Raw genomic sequence first — 16,499 nt, forward strand, 5'->3', positions numbered from 1 at the left:
TATCGTACAAGTACGGCTTTCTTACAGCACTGGGCGGGAGGCATGCTGGCTACGATCGTGAAGGGACGGCCAGCAGCAAAGCAGCGTTCACGCACCCGTGCCCATTCGGCATTTCAGCTGGGTTCCTTGTCGGGCACTGGTGAGACAGCCAGCCAGCTCCGCACGCAAGTGATGCGTACGTAGCCACCTATCATGCTGCCATCCTTCGCACTTCAGCGGTTCCTCACGCCCCTATGGCTCCAAACAGACACCTTGCTGCAATGAGCAAAACACCTGCATGCAGCAAGCCTGCGCCGCATCGCATGCGCACTCCATCCTACGTGTTCGTTTCCCCAGCCTGCTATATATGCCGTGCCTCCCCTGCGCACTCACTACTTGCTCAGCCTTGTACCTGCCTCGCACGCTGAAAACCCGCTTCAAAGCATGTAAAGCATTGTTTGGCATGGCATCAAAACAAACCCTGCCTCCCCAACACCATGACACAACTTCCCTCTGCGCACTGTTCGTTACGTTCCGACACCTCAAACCGTGTCATCCGCCAAACGCGCAGCGCCCAGTACCGGAGGCAGCTGACCCCCGCCTGCGGCACCCCCCGCGCCGCCGCCGCCACCGCTGCCCCAACGCCGTTGCTGCTGCTGACCGCCGCCGTGGCCCGCCAGACCGGCAGTAGCAGACCCCACGGCCCCCGCCGCCGCGCCCGCGGCGGCTGCAGCGCTTGAGGCCAGGTCGTGTGCCTGCCGGCCCAGGGCCGCGCCCGTCGCCACGCCCGCGCCCACCACTCCCTTGACGCCGCCCACCACCGCGCCCACCGTGCCTCCCAGCTGCCCTCCGCCATGTCCACTCCCGCCCTCATCCCCGCCGCCACCAGCACCAGCAGCCGCACCCTCGCCGCCGCCACTCCCGCTCGCGCCGAACATGCTGCCGGCAGTCGCAGCCAGGCTGGGCGGGTGCGCCGGCGCCTCATCCGTGTCGCTGCGGTACCCCCGCCGGCTGCGAGGCGAAATGTCCGTACTGCCCCCACCCACACCAGCCCCCGTGCCGCCACCCCTGCCGCCGCCGCCGCCACCGCCATTGCTGCTGCCCGCCTCGGAGGCCCGCGGCGAGGACAGCAGCGGCTGCACCGCCTGCGCCAGGCCCTCCGCCGCCAGCAGCACCGGCGGCGTGCCGCCACCGCCGCCGCCGCTGCGGCCGCTGATGGTGGAGCCGCCGACGATGCTGCCGGCCTCCAAGCTGCCCGCGGGCGCCTGTACGAGACATGCGTGGGAAGGTGTGGCAGCAGTTGTGGATCTCGATACGAGCGATGGGAATGTTCGCTTGCTCGCGAGTGGGCCGCACAAGTTCACCACAGCACTTATGGAGCTACCGCAATCCATCAACACGTCGGCACGCGTGCATGCGGCATTGCCTGACTCCAACCACACGTTATCTGTGCGTCACAGTTAAACCAGCTGGCCGCACCTGGTCTCCGGCCGCGCCCATGAGTCGCCTCGCCGCTGCATTGCCCAGCGGCCTCATCACCCACACCGCCGGCCGCCACAACCACCTGTGACATCAAGGCGTGATTGGTCAAGCAAATGGGTGTCACAGCGCCATGTGGGTGAGACCTGACAGTGGCTAGTTTGTGGCGTTGCTGACGACCAATCGAGGTAGATTCCGGCGATAGCCGGCACGTGCATGAGCGCATAACATCCGACGCCACAACTCACCGTGCTCCACGCCCCACGTACCGTACGTACACCACACACACCCACGCGCCCCGCACACACCCCGTGCCCCACGCCCCCGCACCCCACACGCCCCACGCCCCCCGCGCCCCACGCCCCCGCACCCCACACGCCCCACGCCCCCCGCGCCCCACGCCCCATAAGCCCCCCCCACACCCCACGCCCCATTCCCCACGTCCCCCCTCGCGCCCACACACGCCTCACATACCGTACTCACTTGGTGCGCTTGGCGGCCTTGGCACCCACGTGCCCCACCCGCGCCGCGCTGTGCGCCACCGCCGGCGCCGTGGTCGCCACCTGCTTGGCAGCGGCGGTCGCCGTCTCCACCACCACCTGCAGCGCAAGCAAGTAAGTCGTATACGCCGGTAGGTCGCATGGTGTAAGCTCGTTCATGCGTGCAGGGGTTGCACTGTCACGGCTTGGTAAGGCGCACGCGTGTGCATGAAGGCTGGCGCTGGTGGCGGGGTCGCTTGCGTGGATGGACGGCATGCATCCCGCCCCCGCCTGCCCTTGTCACCTGCAAGCTCAAGTCGTCGTGCGTGTAGTCTCCTACCTGTCTCCTGTCATACGACCCTCTACCGTACTGAGACGAAGTGCACCCGCCCCTGCCCCGCCACTGCCCCACCCCGTCCCAGCCATATACAATTGCAGCGCCAACCGCCATCATCACACGCAGCATGCAGGGAGACTCACACACACCGTACCGCACCTGGAAATCATCGAGGTAGGGGCGCGGGTCTTGGAGCTGCGGGCAGCCAAGCAAAGCGGTTGGCGGCGGCAAAGGAGGGGATTAGGCGAGCGTGAGCGGGTCGGCGAAGCGGTGATCCGCTCTTAGGCCCAATCCGACTACAAGCCGCAGCCCCGAAGGAGACAGCTCGCTATCCACGACGAGCTCGCCACAGCAGTCATATGCCGTCAAGCTCGTTGATGAGGCAACTAGGCGGGCTGGGCGCAGCAAGGGCCCGCGGGTCCCGCGCCAGGCCCGCGGTTATTGCTTCTTTCGTCTGCTTCCTGCCTCAGCATTTGCTGTGTGTGCGCGAGAGCCCTCTCCAAGCGAAGACCCCACCATTGTGCCTGCCGCGCAGGCGCAGGCGCACGGTCCGAAGAAGCAGCTCGAGACAGAAACCGGCATTCTTTCTCGGCCTGTAGGGGGCAGTGCCCGTTGCGCTTATCTCCAAGTATTGCGGCAAATGTAAAATGGAAGAAAGTGGCGCAGTGGAAATTGAGGGCCAGCGCGTCATCATCACAGGAAAGATCACACGCGTGCCGAGCAGCTAGCAATCCGGCCTCCATTCCAGCCTTCCTCAGGACCCCGTTCCCCACCGCTGTCCCCAACGCTGTTGCCCAGACCGTTGGACACTGCACAGCCCGTACTGCATTCCCCTTCATGCTTTCACCGCCCCAGTGCAGCAGTCCGATTAGAGCCAACACCAGAGCTTGCTACACGACACAGTGCCGTGGCGCGCGCGACGAAGTACAGCCGGACGGCGTCGGCACAGCGCACGCCAGCACACGCACGCGCCGTTGTCTCCAAGCGTGCAGATACCCGAACTTCTCTAACTTGTTGAACCCAGGGTGCTTGCTTCAAACCCAAAATTTCAGTGTACAAACCCTCGTGACAAACCCTCCACAAGTTCACCACGTTCACTGCCATCAAGCTCCCATGTCCCATCGTGATGTCCCATCCAGATGTCGAGCAGCTCGCCTTCTGGTAACGTCAAGCAACGTGCGTGTGTTGCTCATTGCGCGAAAGCGTCAGGCTCGGCTGCTTCAGAGCATGCCGGAAGTTCTGTCACATTCAGAGGCTCGGGGAGGGCCCCTGACGCGCACGTGCGTACGTTCTCTTTCAGTTGCACAACCAAACCAACGGCGCTACTCAATGTAAGGTACGGTATGCGGCACTCTCATATTCCGGGATGCCCAACATCATAATACCTTGTTTTGTCTGGTACCGCACAACATAGCAACCCGCATGCGCCGTGCCCGCAAGTCATAGATAGCGTATTCTTGTTTTGTCGCATGCACACGCCAATAGCGGGCCGACAGAATTGCGTACGTCGTCAAAAACAGCTTTCATGGTGTTAGTAAACCGTAGCTCTGGCCCGTATGTACTGCCAGCCAACCGTCTCACACGCTGCCCAGCACCGCCAGCAAGATCCAGCGTGGATTTGCTGTTGTGGCCGGTGCTCACCGGCGGTGTCCGCCAAAACCCGGGCATGAGTGTGAAACCAACTTAGAACCATCCGCACAGGCAAGCTCTGCAACCGCCTCGCTTGCTTGGGAGATGCATGCTACAGCCTTGACTACAGCTTACCGCGTCAGCCATGTCTCGACTTGCAACGGCGTTGCCGTCCATCTTCAACCACCCGAAACAACCTCCCTCCCAACCAAGCCACATGTAACACATGCCGCCACGCACACACCATGAAACCAACGCAGCGTTGCGTGCACGCACAAAAACTCCACCCTATTCAGCTTACATGCACGCATGCAACAATGTTTGACCTCTCGCGGCTATATCAGTCCGCAAATGAACCACATATCGACATGCCGCAACGACGACATGGTTCCCGCTACGGGACGGGCTCACTCTCAGGGGCACCCCTAGAAAGGCCTCTGCAGGGCCCTGGACACAGACCATAATTCCGTCCGTCCATGTGTGCGGTGTGCAGCGAGCAAAGTAGGCCTCACAGTACATATTGCTAATGCTAGCAATCAAACACGCATCAAATAAGCAGGATACTTGAAGGAGCGCATAAATGAACACACCACGACCCAGTGCCTTACTTCAACCGCCCTGCGTGCCGTCCGAAGGCACGCCACACGCCTTCCTACGCAGCAAGGGTGCACCTCGGCCACGCCGTGACCCGAGGCACCCACAGGGTCGTCCCTCTGCCCTTTCAACCAAAATGATATGCAGTCCCATATTTACACAAGGGCTATGCATGCAACTTAACAATGCATCACACAACAGCGCAGCGGCTTCCACGCAACCGCAGGCCGTTTCGATACCTGCTATTGCCTGTTTCATCACGCTTCTGCGACTGCCGGGAATCGGAATACCGTACTCACCGTGCGAGATACTGCTGCAAGCGCCGCGGCCCGAACGACGCGCGCAAAAGGCTACTTCCCCTCTACGGGCCCGCGTACATCGGGTTTGCGCCAGCCACGCCGTTGTGCTGTTTGACATTTACCTCGGCGGTGGGAGGCAGCTGCGGCGCAGCTGCGGGGAGCACTACATCCACGGGCGGCACCACCACCAACACCTGCGTGCGTAGCATGACGGGCGCGAGCGAGGTCAAGTTGCAGGGTCCGGCAAGGCGTCAAGTGCTCTGGGGACTGCTTGGCGAGGGAGGAGGGGGCGGGGCATTAGGTGCGTGCCGAACCAACGCCAGCAGCGCACGGCCGATACGTTGCTTGGGCCCGTGAGCACACACGGCCCCAACTAACCGCCGTTTGGAACTCATCACCCCGCCTTTTACTACTCACGTGCGCCGGCGCTTGCTCGCTTGCGTCCTGCTGCAGGTGAGCATGCCGTGCCGCCGCCGTGGCGAACGAGCTCGGCGCGGATGCGAACACGGTCAGCGGCACACGCAGCCGCGGCGGCGCCGCGCCGCGCAGCGCTGTCGCCGACGCCGGCAGCACCTCCACCGTGGCGGTGTAGGAGCAGCGCACAAGCGCGCCGGAGGTGGAGGGCGGCGTGTTGGAGGGCAGGGGCACCGGCAGCCGCAGCGCGTTGGCTCCCAGGTAGCAGGCTCCCGGTAGTAGGGCGGCTGCAGGAGGCGAGGAGGCAGGAGAGAGGGAGGGAGGGAGGGAGGGAGGGAGGGAGAGGGAGGGAGAAGAGGGAGGCAGCAGGTGGGGCGTGCGTCAGGTTAGGCAGGTGCCGGCATGCAAAAGTAGGAGGCCGAGGCTTCGGCATTCGGCTGCATGCTAGCGTTGCGGCTTTTGCAGACCGGCGGCGTGCGTGCGTGTCAGCACGCATGGACTGCTAACATTGCTGCCCGGTAAATAGAAGCAGACATGAAAACAGCAAACATGTATGAACGCACCCGTGGTCTTGCTCTTGAAGATCCGCTCCTCTTCAGTGAAGCATCCCGGCACAAGCCCCGCGGTGGCGCTGCTACTGCCGCTGCCGCTGCTGCCGGCGCTACCGCCTCCGCCGGCGCTGTTGCTGACCAATGTGAGGCGGCGCTCCACTTCAAGCCGCACATCCCGAAACTCCTGATTCGACCGGTTGTCAACCTGCATGCACGCACGCACGCATGCAAATGACATGCAGCTAGCCAGCCACACGTTCACGCACAGCATTCCGGCCACCACACTCCGCACAACCAAAACCAGGAATCACAAATCTCACTCCTGCCAGCAGCAGACAGCAACCATGCTCCAATTCGCACTTCCCACCCCGCTCACCTCGACCACCACCTCCGCCGCCTCGCCTGCCACGTAGCCATCCCGCCCCGGCCGCAGCCGCACCGTCACGCGGCCGCCGCTACTGCAGCAGAAGAAGAAGGCCGGCACCAGGGTCACCACCTCATCGCACGGCACCGGCGCGGCCGCCTCCGCCGCTTCAGCTCCGCCTGCTGCTGGGCCCCTGGCCGCCGCCGCCCCAGCCGACGTATGCTCCTCGGGGGCTGGCGGGCCCTGCGCCGCCTCCGCGCGCTGTATAATCACGAGCTCGCAATCAGCACGCAGAACCGCCAACTGGTGCTGCTGCTGTTCGGCTGCCGACGCGAAACTGCTCGGACGCCGCACCTCCACCTGCGGGTGTGAGACAAGGGCCCTTGGTCATAAGAAGCGGTGGGCACCACGAGCGAGTCGGCGCTTGCAGGCACACAGACACATGCACACACTGTTGCTTGGGCCACGCACCTGCAAGCCGTAGCTGACCTCGCCACTGCAGGACATCATGCCACGTCACATGACAGCGCAACGGTTGGCGGGGCGGTCAGAACGCACAGGGAGTGTGACACGCAGGTGCAAACCAAGTGCCAGTGCAGTGCGCATGAAGCGCAAGGGCCGCCCTCGGTCCCCATGTCACCCCGCCAGCATGCATGACTCGTTGACTACTCACGAGAGGTTCCGGTAGCTCACGTCTCCAATGGTGCGTGCTGGTGTGCCGGCCAGCCGAAACGTCCCTGCAGGCGTCAGGCGCATATACCGGTACGTTCTGTGCGGCATGTGTGTTGTGTGTGTGTGTGTATGTGTGTGTGTGTGTTTGCGTGTGTGTGAGCATGTGTGTGGTGTGTGTCTGAAGGGTGCGGCTCTTGTGGTGGGTCCTCGCCGGGCAGTCACCCCCAAGCCTCCCCTTGTCCGCTTAAGCATTCAACTCCAAATGAACACAAGGCCCCAAACACACGGCCGTCCACGCATACCTGGCAGATCTGCAGGGAGTTGCAGCCGGAAGGGAAGCCTGTACGTCCCCGGCGGCAGCACTTGCCGCCCGCCCGCCAGCAGTGGGACGCATACCTGTGCACGCGTGCGTCACACCAGCGGTCCGAAAGCGTCTACATGCCGTTTCCTTCACTGGCTTTGCCGATCAACAGTCGACAATAGCCACGTAAAAGCATGCCCTGATGTTGCAAATTAGCAAGACGGCGGGTCAAGAACGAAACCCATCGCGGGGGGAGGGGGGGGGGGGTCCACGCACGTACATTGAAGATGGTTCGCTGGCCGTGTCTGGGCACGCCCAGTGGCGAAGCCTTGGAGGCCGCAGATGGCGGCGGCGGCTGTTGCTGCTGCTGTTGCTGCTGCTGTGAGTCCAAGGGTGTCACCAGCTGGCTAGGGGCGTATGGGTCCGCCGCCGGGAGCTTGGGCTCCTTCGCGTGCGCCTCCTCCCAGCCCACGACCTCGTACCCATACACCTGCATGCCACGGGCATCAATCACGGGCGGCAGGCAGAAAACAGAAAAGGGGGCGACGTTGGGTGCATGCGGGAGCCGCTCACGTGAACACGCCGCAGCCCGCGCCGGTTCGTATACCAACCAGCACGCACACCCGTTGACAGGGCCAGCAGGCCAGCAGGCACAGTTGGCAGCGGCCTGCCGCCCCCGCCCCCCGGTGCGTTTCCCCCTTGCACATCTGAGGGATCACGCCGCTAAGATGAGAGCGCCCTTGTAGCCCGGTAGGCAAGGCGCCTAACGGCAACCCCGAAGGCATATTGAAGGCGCTCGAAGCTGCCCGTTCCAGACTGAGTGGGGAGGGGGGAGCGACCCTTTGGCACGCTCTTGAGCTGCAGCTTCAGGTATCGGCCTTGTAACATCTTATTGATATCATTTGGGCTGTCTCGCGAGAAGCGACTGTCTTCATGACCACTTGCAGTAGCGGCATGAAGGCGCCTCTTGCCCCGCTCGCGTCAGGTCGTTATTCCCCATAAAGATGCGCGCTGGCTATAGGCAGACGCGCGCCACAGAGCTATCAGCGAAGCTTCAGCAACAAAACAAAAAGCGCGTGACGTGGGGTGTGTGGGTGGCCCCGTGCGCCCGCGGAGGGCTCACCATCAGGTCGATCGATTCGACATCCAAGCTCTCTAAAAGGCTGAGCACCGCCTGTCCCTCCACCAGCTCCGCTGCGCCATAGACCGGCGCTGCTGTCTCGAGAGACAGCGTGTTTCTATTATCTGAGGTGCGCATTTTAAAGATAGGTGCATGTATGTTGCGGTCAAGCTTGAGTTTACACGTTGCGGCTGCGAAAAGAAAACTAGTGCGACCTGTGCGCCGGATCGCTGCGGTTGGCGTCAAAGTATTCGAACCTTAGGCGCCTCACTGCTGCCATCACAGCACATGTTTAACAAACAGCTAAAGCTAGCTACTATGGGCAAGTTCATATCACGTGTTACCGGTCTGCAAAGGGTCGCTCCGACAAAGACGCTTCGACAGACCCGTCCATTTTGTCGGGCGGGCCGCTTCCACACCTCCCCCTGCCCTGCTGCATCGAATGCCGCCCCGCCCAAGCTCTGGACCTGAAACCTTGACCCACTCAAGGCCTTCACGACAAGTGTAGTCTGGAACATTACAGACACAGTTTTCAAAGTGAGATCGGCCCACAGCTTGGATTCCGCCTCTACACGCTCGTCCAGACACCGCACAGTCGCATCCGTCCTCGTGGCAAGCGGCCTCTGGTGCCCTCTCTACCGGTACTGTGAAGTAATGGCCATACACCAGCACGCAGCCAAACTCGGTACGGTACATGCAATCCATTATGGCTTTACGGATAGCATAATCCTTCCGTCTATAGCGCTCCTGTGAGCACCGGCCTCCTGCGGCTGCAGCCCACATATCGCTGGCGGCGCCCTCTCAGCTCGCGCCTGGCGGCAATCATGACCGCGCAGCACCCTGAGGACCGTGCCTCGCACTGCCAGCCCCGGGCCGCCTCCGCAACCTACACCCGCCCGGCTGTAGGCAGAATGCCGTGCTCAGCTAGGCTGCCGAAGGCCAACTGTCCACCCATTGGTGCTTGGCGTTTAAAAGAGCCAGAAGAAGGTGGGCCGAGGGATGGGCTTCGCCACTGGGGGCAGCAGGTGCACCCGCCCGGTCTGCGGAGCAGCAGCAGGTGCAGCGGGATAATGTATGGTTATTAGAAGACCTCTAGGTACCTCTTCCCTGCCAAACCCCCGAGTTGGTTTAGTGGGGCTCCCCCAACCACCACCATCTTCCTGCACACCGCCTCATTTACAACTGATAGCAACTGCCCCCGCGGCAGCAGTTCACAGCCCCCACGCGATGACTCCCGCAAACATATGCTCGCCCCTACCCCCCGTTCGCTTGCAACTAACGCCTCTGCCTGTGCCCCGCTACTCTAGCTTGGTTTGGTTTAGTTTGGGCTGGAAACTGCAATCCCCCCTAACTTATCCTTCCGTTTCTTCCACAAGATGACGATGGTGGAAGCCACCCCGCTGCGCCCGCTCGCTCGCTCCACTTACCTTGTACAGGTTGAGCGCATACAGTGCCTCAGCCAGCGGCGAGTTGCGCCAGTGCAGCCGCCGCAGCGCCATGGTCTTGCTGAACGTGGCGGTGGCGCCGCCGCTGCCGATCCGCGCCAGCCCGGCGTCGAGCTTGCACTCTGTTGGGCGCGCACGTGCATGTGCGGGTTAGTGGGTTGGGGCACATGGCCAAAGGTGCGCAAAACACCGGCGCTAGTCACGCTGACACAGAAAGACGCGGGTCGCCGCTAAGCACGGTATCCGGCTTTTCCAGCGCTCAGAGCCCGCTAGCCCAGCCGCCAACACAGTACACAGGCCAGCTGGCCGAATGCCTAGCGCCCACTTCAGTCCCGGCCCCCGGCACCCGATCCCAGCCCACAGCTTCAGCACTTAATTCCATATAGCCATCCCTGCTGGAGCCCCCAACAGCTGGATTCCATGCCAGGGTCTCTGGTTATTGTCACTGGCATGGACTTCAAGCCATGTAACGTGCTCACGCTCGGCATTTGCAACGGCCGCCCCTGCCTCAGCCCGACGCATGCACAGTACACACAACGCGCGCGGCCGGCACTCACGCCACAGCACCAGCGCCTTGTGTGCCGCATACACCTGGAACATGAGCGCCCGCCAGCCCAGGAAAGCCACGTAGCGCAGAGCCGGCGGCGTGCCTGTGCCGACACGTACACGGGCGGCGCGGCAGGCAGCGCGGAATGGTGTCGAAGGTGCGCGGGCAGGTGTGGGTTCCGCCACACGGCTTTGCCCGCGGCTGTACTCCGGCTGACTGGCCACTGGTCTGCGTGTTACTGCTGTGTGTCATGCCTTGTGTTGCCCTATCCCGCCCCGCCATGCCCCGCCCAGCCCCGCCCAGCCCAGCCCCGCCCAGGCCAGCCCAGCCCCGCCCAGCCCAGCCCCGCCCCGCCCAGCCCCGCCACGCCACGTCCAGCCTCGCCCAGCCTTGTGCTGCCCTCCCTTCCCTTCCCTCCGCTCCCCTGCCCCTTCCTGCCCTGCGCTTCTTAGCTCCACTCACCGACGAACCGCAGCTGTTGCACCAGGTACCACACCGTACTGAACAGCGTCCAGCGCTTCTCCGCCCCTGTGCGTGTTCCCACCAATCACGGCACACTCAGGCGGCGGGGGCACCACTGGAAGGGTGCGGGTCACGTGCATCCGCCTGCCACCGCGGTCAGTCCAACACACCCCCTTCGTCCCTCTGGCATTGGAGTAAACTTACCCCACACCCCCGCTAGTTTAGCTTGGTTTGCTTTAGTTTGGGCTGGTATTTACATCCCGCTCCCCCCCTCTCCCCCCCACACACGCACACGACGGAACTACGGCCACAACCTCACGGAGGTCGCAGGCCCTTGCTCGTCCCAAGCGTCACCCGTTTGTAGCCGTGGCTTACCCCACGGGCTGCCCCTCCTCCCCGATGCCTTTGCGTCATACGCTACCCTCCCCTCCCCAGCCTGCCAAACCACGCCGTAAGCAGTCCCCGTGCTGAGCGCTGGCTTGCATCCCCGCCTCCGCGTGCCGTCCACCCTTCGGTGCAAGCTGCTTCGCCCCTCCGCTCTCCCTCCGCTCCCCCATCGCTCGCCCGCCTCCCGCGTTGGCGGCACTCACAGGGGATGTCGGTGGAGCAGCGCATGAACTTGTCCTGCCAGAACACGTAGTTGTCCTCACGGCGCCGGTACTGCATCCACTGCGGGTACCACTCCGAGGCCGGCCGCAGCGTGCCAGTGTCCTTTATGGACGGGGGTGTCCGCGTTGGCTCCTCCTCCGGCACATACGGCGTCATCGGCGAAATGAACGGTGCCGATGTGGATGGCAGCATGTCAGGTTCGAGAATCGGGGCCGAGGCCGCTGCGCTGCGAGTCTCCGCCCAAGACGGAGCCATCGGCGCAGCGGTTCGGCAGACGAGCGGTGCTCCGCGACATGATCGTTGCAAGGGTAGTAATTGTTTATGCCTGTTCAACCAGAGAAATCCGTGTCATTTGGGCTGCGCGCGTTCGGCAAGTGCACTAGCGGCGCAAGACTCTTCTCACCCAGCAACTGGCCCTGGCGGCACTCTTCGGTGCACCGCCGGACAAGGCCTCATGATCTCGAGTCGCAGCTGCTAGAGATGGTCACAGTTCGCGGAGGTCGTCGCGTGAAAATGGTTCCGATGATATCGCTAGAAGCGGTTAAAATACAGGTGTGTAATGCGTGTAGGAGTACAGTAGAGAATTTCCGGTTGTGAGCTAGCTACTCGCTGGCGAAACCTCATGCAATGCGCCAGACATTTCAACACCGAACGCCTTCGACTTGAATTGAAGCGCTTTGTAGGAACATTACATATATATTAGAACTACACGACTTGGCCCAGCTGACGGGAGTACTCTTATTGAAAACTGCACTCCTTCACGCGGGCTCTGTTGCTCGTCAGAAAACCTGAAATGCATCTAACATTGCACTTATAACGCTGCGCATTTGCATGAGCGGCTTGTAGTCGAGCCTTGATAAGGACTAGGACATTCGCCGGCATCCCCGAGCCGCGATGCCTCCAAAAGCACCCGCTCCGCCACCGCCACCGCGGCTAGACCTGCCGTCGGCGCTGGCTATCCTAGCGAACCCACCAGATGCGGCGTCAGGAGGGGACCCTTTACTGCTGCCCCAGGCGCTGTCCTTCCTGGGGGGTCTGAACTTCACGACCATCCCGCAGGTGCAGAGTGTGGCGACCGTCGCTTTGGGGTCCAGTCTCCAAGTGACCGGCCTGCGTCCTCCCTCATACATGGCATACAACTTGCGTATCATGCGCCAGCAACCCTCCACCTCGCATGACGAGCCGTCACGCCGAAAACATCCCCGCGCCGGCCGCGCTGGTGATGCGTACAGGACATCGAGCTGCAGACGACGCTGGTGACGGCCGTCATCCCCTACGTGTGCCACGCCGATGGCGCAGTCAGCGGTGTGGCCATGAAGTTGCTGGCCAAGATGGCCGCTGAGCCGCGGCTGCAGCCCGTGTGGAGTGAGCCGGCGTGCGTGCAGGTGCGGCTTCCAGTGCCGTCGATGGTCGGGATGGTCGGGATGGGGGTGTTGTGAGGACTGCAGGTCCGCTCCAGGCCGATCCCTGGGCTGAGGTGTCAGGCCTCGAGACGAAGCTCTGCGGTCTCAGCAAGGCTGGCAGCACTCGGGAGTAAAACCCTGTGGAAAAGGAAAAGCCGCGCCTTGCTAACCCACCCGCCTTCCCAACCTCATCTGCCCCACGACTTGCCTCTCCGCAGGCGCTGTGGGCCATCGTGTCTGGCTTCCACGCCAACTATGACGAGTACATGGCCCGGCTAGAATCCATGGCGGCGGAGGCGGCGGAGGCGGCGGCGGGCGGTGGCGGCGGCACAGGTCGCGGCGGCAAGGACGGCGGCAAGGGCGGCAAGGCGGCGGCGCCGCTGACGCCCGTTGACCCGGAGAGCACACTGCCGGTGAGAGCCCGAGAGCACGCGTGCGGGGAAGGGCGGAGAGGAGCGGGTGGTGTGCAGGAGAGGACAAGTAAAGGGGATGCGGATGAGGGCCTACAGAGAAGGGCCGTGCTGCGACGGTTAAAGAGGCGGCGAAGGCCTGCCGGTAGGCTTTGCTCTCAAATGTTGCAGCCACACGTGCACGCACACGCGAACATCGGCATCCGCAGCAGCAGCAGCAGCAGCGGCTTCATAGTGACATCAACCTCGCTGTCACAACCCTTCATCGCCGACCTCTCCTCGCACCTCCTCGCACCTCCTCTCCGCTCCTCGTAGGGCCCCAGCAAGTTCGCACTGGACGCGGCCATGGCTGCACTGAGTGCGGCGGTGGTGCACTCGGGCGCGGCGGGGGTGGAGGTGGTGGGCGGGCTGCTGGCGGCGGACGTGGCGCCGCTGCTGAGCCTGCTGCGACACAACTCCAGCCGCATCCAGGTGCGGGGCGGTGGGGACTCGTGCGAGGATGCAACTGCGTGAATACCGTACGGTTGCGTGGGTGTGAGTGCGGGTGCGGGTATAGAGCTTGCACGTGCTTGTGGGTTCTGGATTTGGGTGTGCTTGTCCGGGCTCGGCTGTGGGTGCGATTGCGGGTGCGGGTGCGGTGCTAACGGGATGGCTGTGTTGCGGCTGCTGCTGCAGGTGCTGGCGCTGCGGCTGCTGCGGCTGCTGCTGCGCTCGGACGCGATGGCTGCGGCGCTGACTGCGGTGGACGCGGCGGCGGCGCTGACTGAGCTTTTGGCCACCAGTCCTTACGGCGCCGTGAGGGAGGAGGCCCTGGCGGGATTGGGACACCTGGCGGGAGCATCAGGTGCGTGTAGCATTTACTTGGTCATCGGGTGCCATGCAAATGTGTGCACAACTACCGTATATCGGTGTATGCCATGGTGCCGGTGGGGCGTGCATACCGCGTAGAAGCACTGCTGGAGCACGCTTCGTTACTACTCAGTAGGCATGTGCCCCATGCCGTATGCTTGAGATCCGCGCTTGAGACTCACTGTCCGCACACCCCATCACCCCGCCAATCCTGCATGGCACCCACATGCCTACAGCCACGTCCATCCAGCAAATGCTGGAGGCGGGACTGCCCCTGCTACTGCTGGCGCACACCATGGACCCGACCACGGGGGCACTGCCGCCGCCGCCGCCCTCCGTCGCTGACGCGCTGCCCGAGGAGGACAGCGAGGTGGAGGCGGGCCTGGCGGCAGCCGCGACGGCGCCGCCGCCGCCGCCCACGCCCATCGACTTTGGCCGGCCCATGGTCAGCTCAGCCGCGCGACTGCAGGTAGGCGATCTAGGGGGCATTGCGCTGATCATTCAGAAGGGTGCGTCCTCGAACCCATTTTTGCTGGCGGTGGTCAGCGGGTTAAGCACTCAGCGCGTACAAGGGCTTGCCATTGTTTAAGCTCGGTGCGTGACTGTGAGATAAGCGCGCTTGGCGCGGATCGACCTTGCGACCTTGGAGGCCGTATCGCACGTATGCGCTATTCGGTCTCGATACCAATTGTAAGCAGTCACAAAACGCATCCAAGGATGACAGGATCGCTTACACTTGCTGTGCACTTTCTCCCAGGCTTCCTCCACGCCCCGGCCTTGACCGCCGCCCCTCATTTTGTTGTCTACCTCGCCCGAATCGCAGGAGCTATCCTCTCGCCTGCTGCTCACACTGGCGCGGCACCACCAGGGAGTACCGCAGGCGCTGCTGCGCGCCGGCTGCCTGCAGCTGCTGCTGGCGGCGCTGCCGGCGCCGCAGCTGCCAGAGCTGCCGCCGCCGCCGCCCACGAAGCGACCTTCATCCGCCGCGGACACCATCTTTGCGGGCGTGGTGCCAGGGCTCAAGAAGGCGGCGCCTGCGGCGGTAGCTTCTGAGCCGGAGGCGGCCGCGCCCGTGAGCAAGGTGAGCGGGTAGTGCGTCGACTGCTGCTGCTGCTACTGGGAATTCCGGTATTAATAGTACGGTACACACCATGCGTGATGGCGGCATCATATGCGGACGGTTGTAGTTACTGAGAATTACGCGGCTTGCGCTTACTGTTGCTGTGGATGTTGCGGTCGCAGGCCGAGTGGGCGGCTGCGCTGGAGGGACCTATGCCGCTGCCGGCGCCCGCCGTGCCGGTGACGGAGCCGCGGCTTCAGGCGGTGCTGCTGCAGCTGGTGGCTACGCTGCTGTCGGAGCCGGGGGTGCAGGACTACTGGTGGTCCGTGCACTCCACTCGCCGACCGCACCTGCAGCTCGCATACCTGCTGCAGCCCGACCGCTTGCCGCCGCCGCCGCCGCCGGAGCCCACGGCAGCCGAGGCTGCGGCCGCCGCCGCGGCAGCGGCGGCGGCTCCGCCGTCGGCACCTGCGGCGCCGGCGCAGCGGCCGTCCACACAGGGCAAGGCGGCGCCGCCTGCGGTGGCGGCGGCACCTGCGGCGTCGCCGCCCCCGCCGCCGCAGCCGCCCCAGCTGCCCACCGAGCCGCCGTTTGCGCCGGAGGTGCGCGCCGCCGCGGTGCAGTGCCTACTGCAGCTGAGTAAGCATCCGCAGTGGCTGCAGCTGCTGCCCTTCCTCACAAGCCTGCAAAAGGCGGTACGGGCCGCCGCCAGCGGCGCCGCCGAGCTCGACGGCGACGGCGATGTCATTGACGTGGGCGGCGCCGCCACCAGCCCCGCTGTGATTCAGCCCATGGCAGACCTGCTACAGAAGCTGCTGGCGTCGCGGGCGCCGCCGCCGCCCCGCGCTGCCGCGGCCCGCGCGGCAGCTGGTTCCTCGGAGGGCGGCCCAGAGCTGTCGGCGACTGGCACAGTGCCGCGGCGGCCAAACGCCGTAAACAACCGTTTGCCGTTGGACGCAAACGGTCTAACGGAAGAGGAGCTGCCCACAAGAGACATAACGGAAACGCTCAAGGCGCTGGCGCGGCTGGCGCGCCGCGGCAATGACCACTGGGCATTGTCGGCAGTGGCGGCGGCACTGATGCTGCTGCCTGATGAGGCGCTTTATGCGCCGCCCTGGCCGCCACTGCCGTCGCCACCGCCCACGCCGCCGCCGCCGCCGCTGCCGACCAGCCAGTTCCTGTGGGACGCCCTGGGGCGGCCGGTTATGACAGATGGCATCAAGCTGGTGCACCTGTAGAGGTTGTAGGTTGTAGGTTTTGCTGATACGGTAGGCGTTGCTGGCTGGCGTGGTGGGGGCCGGGCCTGCTAAATGCAACGGGACGATGACTTCAGAAGAGGAGGAGGGGTAGGAAGGGGCGAGGAAGGGGCGTGTGACCCATCAGGGCTGTTGATTGAGGTAACTGAGGGGTTATGAGAAGCTTGAGTGCCTGACAAATCGCTCCTGTGCATTCTTAGCTATGCTGAGACAGGCAGAGTGTAAGCCAACAACTTGTCA

The 16,499-nt window shown here is 63.8% G+C and overlaps 4 protein-coding genes across 4 annotated transcripts; 1 reads left to right on the top strand and 3 right to left on the bottom strand.

The window, feature by feature from the left end:
- Nucleotides 1-9: 9 nt before the first annotated feature.
- On the bottom strand, nucleotides 10-2,906 carry CHLRE_14g624750v5 (uncharacterized protein). Its single transcript, XM_043070256.1, has 5 exons — nucleotides 2,791-2,906; nucleotides 2,434-2,469; nucleotides 1,942-2,057; nucleotides 1,459-1,543; nucleotides 10-1,244 (listed from the first exon to the last, which is right to left on the bottom strand). The coding sequence occupies exons 1-5, from the start codon at nucleotides 2,854-2,856 to the stop codon at nucleotides 522-524; spliced, it is 1,026 nt and encodes a 341-aa protein (XP_042916929.1). The 5' UTR covers nucleotides 2,857-2,906; the 3' UTR covers nucleotides 10-521.
- A 48-nt stretch (nucleotides 2,907-2,954) lies between these two features.
- CHLRE_14g624800v5 (uncharacterized protein) lies at nucleotides 2,955-8,556 on the bottom strand. Its single transcript, XM_043070257.1, has 9 exons — nucleotides 8,222-8,556; nucleotides 7,379-7,588; nucleotides 7,100-7,193; nucleotides 6,799-6,862; nucleotides 6,597-6,621; nucleotides 6,138-6,485; nucleotides 5,774-5,966; nucleotides 5,214-5,497; nucleotides 2,955-4,990 (listed from the first exon to the last, which is right to left on the bottom strand). The coding sequence occupies exons 1-9, from the start codon at nucleotides 8,354-8,356 to the stop codon at nucleotides 4,859-4,861; spliced, it is 1,485 nt and encodes a 494-aa protein (XP_042916930.1). The 5' UTR covers nucleotides 8,357-8,556; the 3' UTR covers nucleotides 2,955-4,858.
- Nucleotides 8,557-8,723: 167 nt separating this feature from the next.
- On the bottom strand, nucleotides 8,724-11,838 carry CHLRE_14g624850v5 (uncharacterized protein). Its single transcript, XM_043070258.1, has 6 exons — nucleotides 11,685-11,838; nucleotides 11,263-11,606; nucleotides 10,673-10,738; nucleotides 10,221-10,313; nucleotides 9,646-9,785; nucleotides 8,724-9,258 (listed from the first exon to the last, which is right to left on the bottom strand). The coding sequence occupies exons 1-6, from the start codon at nucleotides 11,735-11,737 to the stop codon at nucleotides 9,187-9,189; spliced, it is 768 nt and encodes a 255-aa protein (XP_042916931.1). The 5' UTR covers nucleotides 11,738-11,838; the 3' UTR covers nucleotides 8,724-9,186.
- Nucleotides 11,839-11,986: 148 nt separating this feature from the next.
- On the top strand, nucleotides 11,987-16,496 carry CHLRE_14g624900v5 (uncharacterized protein). Its single transcript, XM_001692770.2, has 8 exons — nucleotides 11,987-12,340; nucleotides 12,514-12,666; nucleotides 12,903-13,097; nucleotides 13,410-13,565; nucleotides 13,770-13,938; nucleotides 14,180-14,412; nucleotides 14,767-15,024; nucleotides 15,186-16,496. The coding sequence occupies exons 1-8, from the start codon at nucleotides 12,176-12,178 to the stop codon at nucleotides 16,239-16,241; spliced, it is 2,385 nt and encodes a 794-aa protein (XP_001692822.1). The 5' UTR covers nucleotides 11,987-12,175; the 3' UTR covers nucleotides 16,242-16,496.
- Nucleotides 16,497-16,499: the final 3 nt, after the last annotated feature.

This window comes from Chlamydomonas reinhardtii, chromosome 14, assembly GCF_000002595.2.
Source record: "Chlamydomonas reinhardtii strain CC-503 cw92 mt+ chromosome 14, whole genome shotgun sequence".
In the NCBI taxonomy this organism is placed as follows: domain Eukaryota; kingdom Viridiplantae; phylum Chlorophyta; class Chlorophyceae; order Chlamydomonadales; family Chlamydomonadaceae; genus Chlamydomonas; species Chlamydomonas reinhardtii.

Bases quoted from the DNA above. Each gene is read 5' to 3' on its own strand.
- CHLRE_14g624750v5 (XM_043070256.1), bottom strand. From the start codon at position 2,856: ATGCCGGTTTCTGTCTCGAGCTGCTTCTTCGGACCGTGCGCCTGCGCC. The intron at 2,058-2,433 runs GTGCGGTACGGT...CTTGCGCTGCAG, and splicing joins CCTACCTCGATGATTTCCAG to GTGGTGGTGGAGACGGCGAC. The intron at 1,544-1,941 runs GTGAGTACGGTA...TTGATGTCACAG, and splicing joins AAGGCCGCCAAGCGCACCAA to GTGGTTGTGGCGGCCGGCGG.
- CHLRE_14g624900v5 (XM_001692770.2), top strand. From the start codon at position 12,176: ATGCCTCCAAAAGCACCCGCTCCGCCACCGCCACCGCGGCTAGACCTG. The intron at 13,566-13,769 runs GTGCGGGGCGGT...CTGCTGCTGCAG, and splicing joins ACAACTCCAGCCGCATCCAG to GTGCTGGCGCTGCGGCTGCT. The intron at 13,939-14,179 runs GTGCGTGTAGCA...ACATGCCTACAG, and splicing joins ACACCTGGCGGGAGCATCAG to CCACGTCCATCCAGCAAATG.
- CHLRE_14g624800v5 (XM_043070257.1), bottom strand. From the start codon at position 8,356: ATGCGCACCTCAGATAATAGAAACACGCTGTCTCTCGAGACAGCAGCG. The intron at 5,967-6,137 runs GTGAGCGGGGTG...GCGTGCATGCAG, and splicing joins CGGCGGAGGTGGTGGTCGAG to GTTGACAACCGGTCGAATCA. The intron at 4,991-5,213 runs GTGAGTAGTAAA...CTACGCACGCAG, and splicing joins GCGAGCAAGCGCCGGCGCAC to GTGTTGGTGGTGGTGCCGCC.
- CHLRE_14g624850v5 (XM_043070258.1), bottom strand. From the start codon at position 11,737: ATGAGGCCTTGTCCGGCGGTGCACCGAAGAGTGCCGCCAGGGCCAGTT. The intron at 11,607-11,684 runs GTGAGAAGAGTC...CTGGTTGAACAG, and splicing joins CCGCCAGGGCCAGTTGCTGG to GCATAAACAATTACTACCCT. The intron at 10,314-10,672 runs GTGAGTGGAGCT...GTGTCGGCACAG, and splicing joins GCAACAGCTGCGGTTCGTCG to GCACGCCGCCGGCTCTGCGC.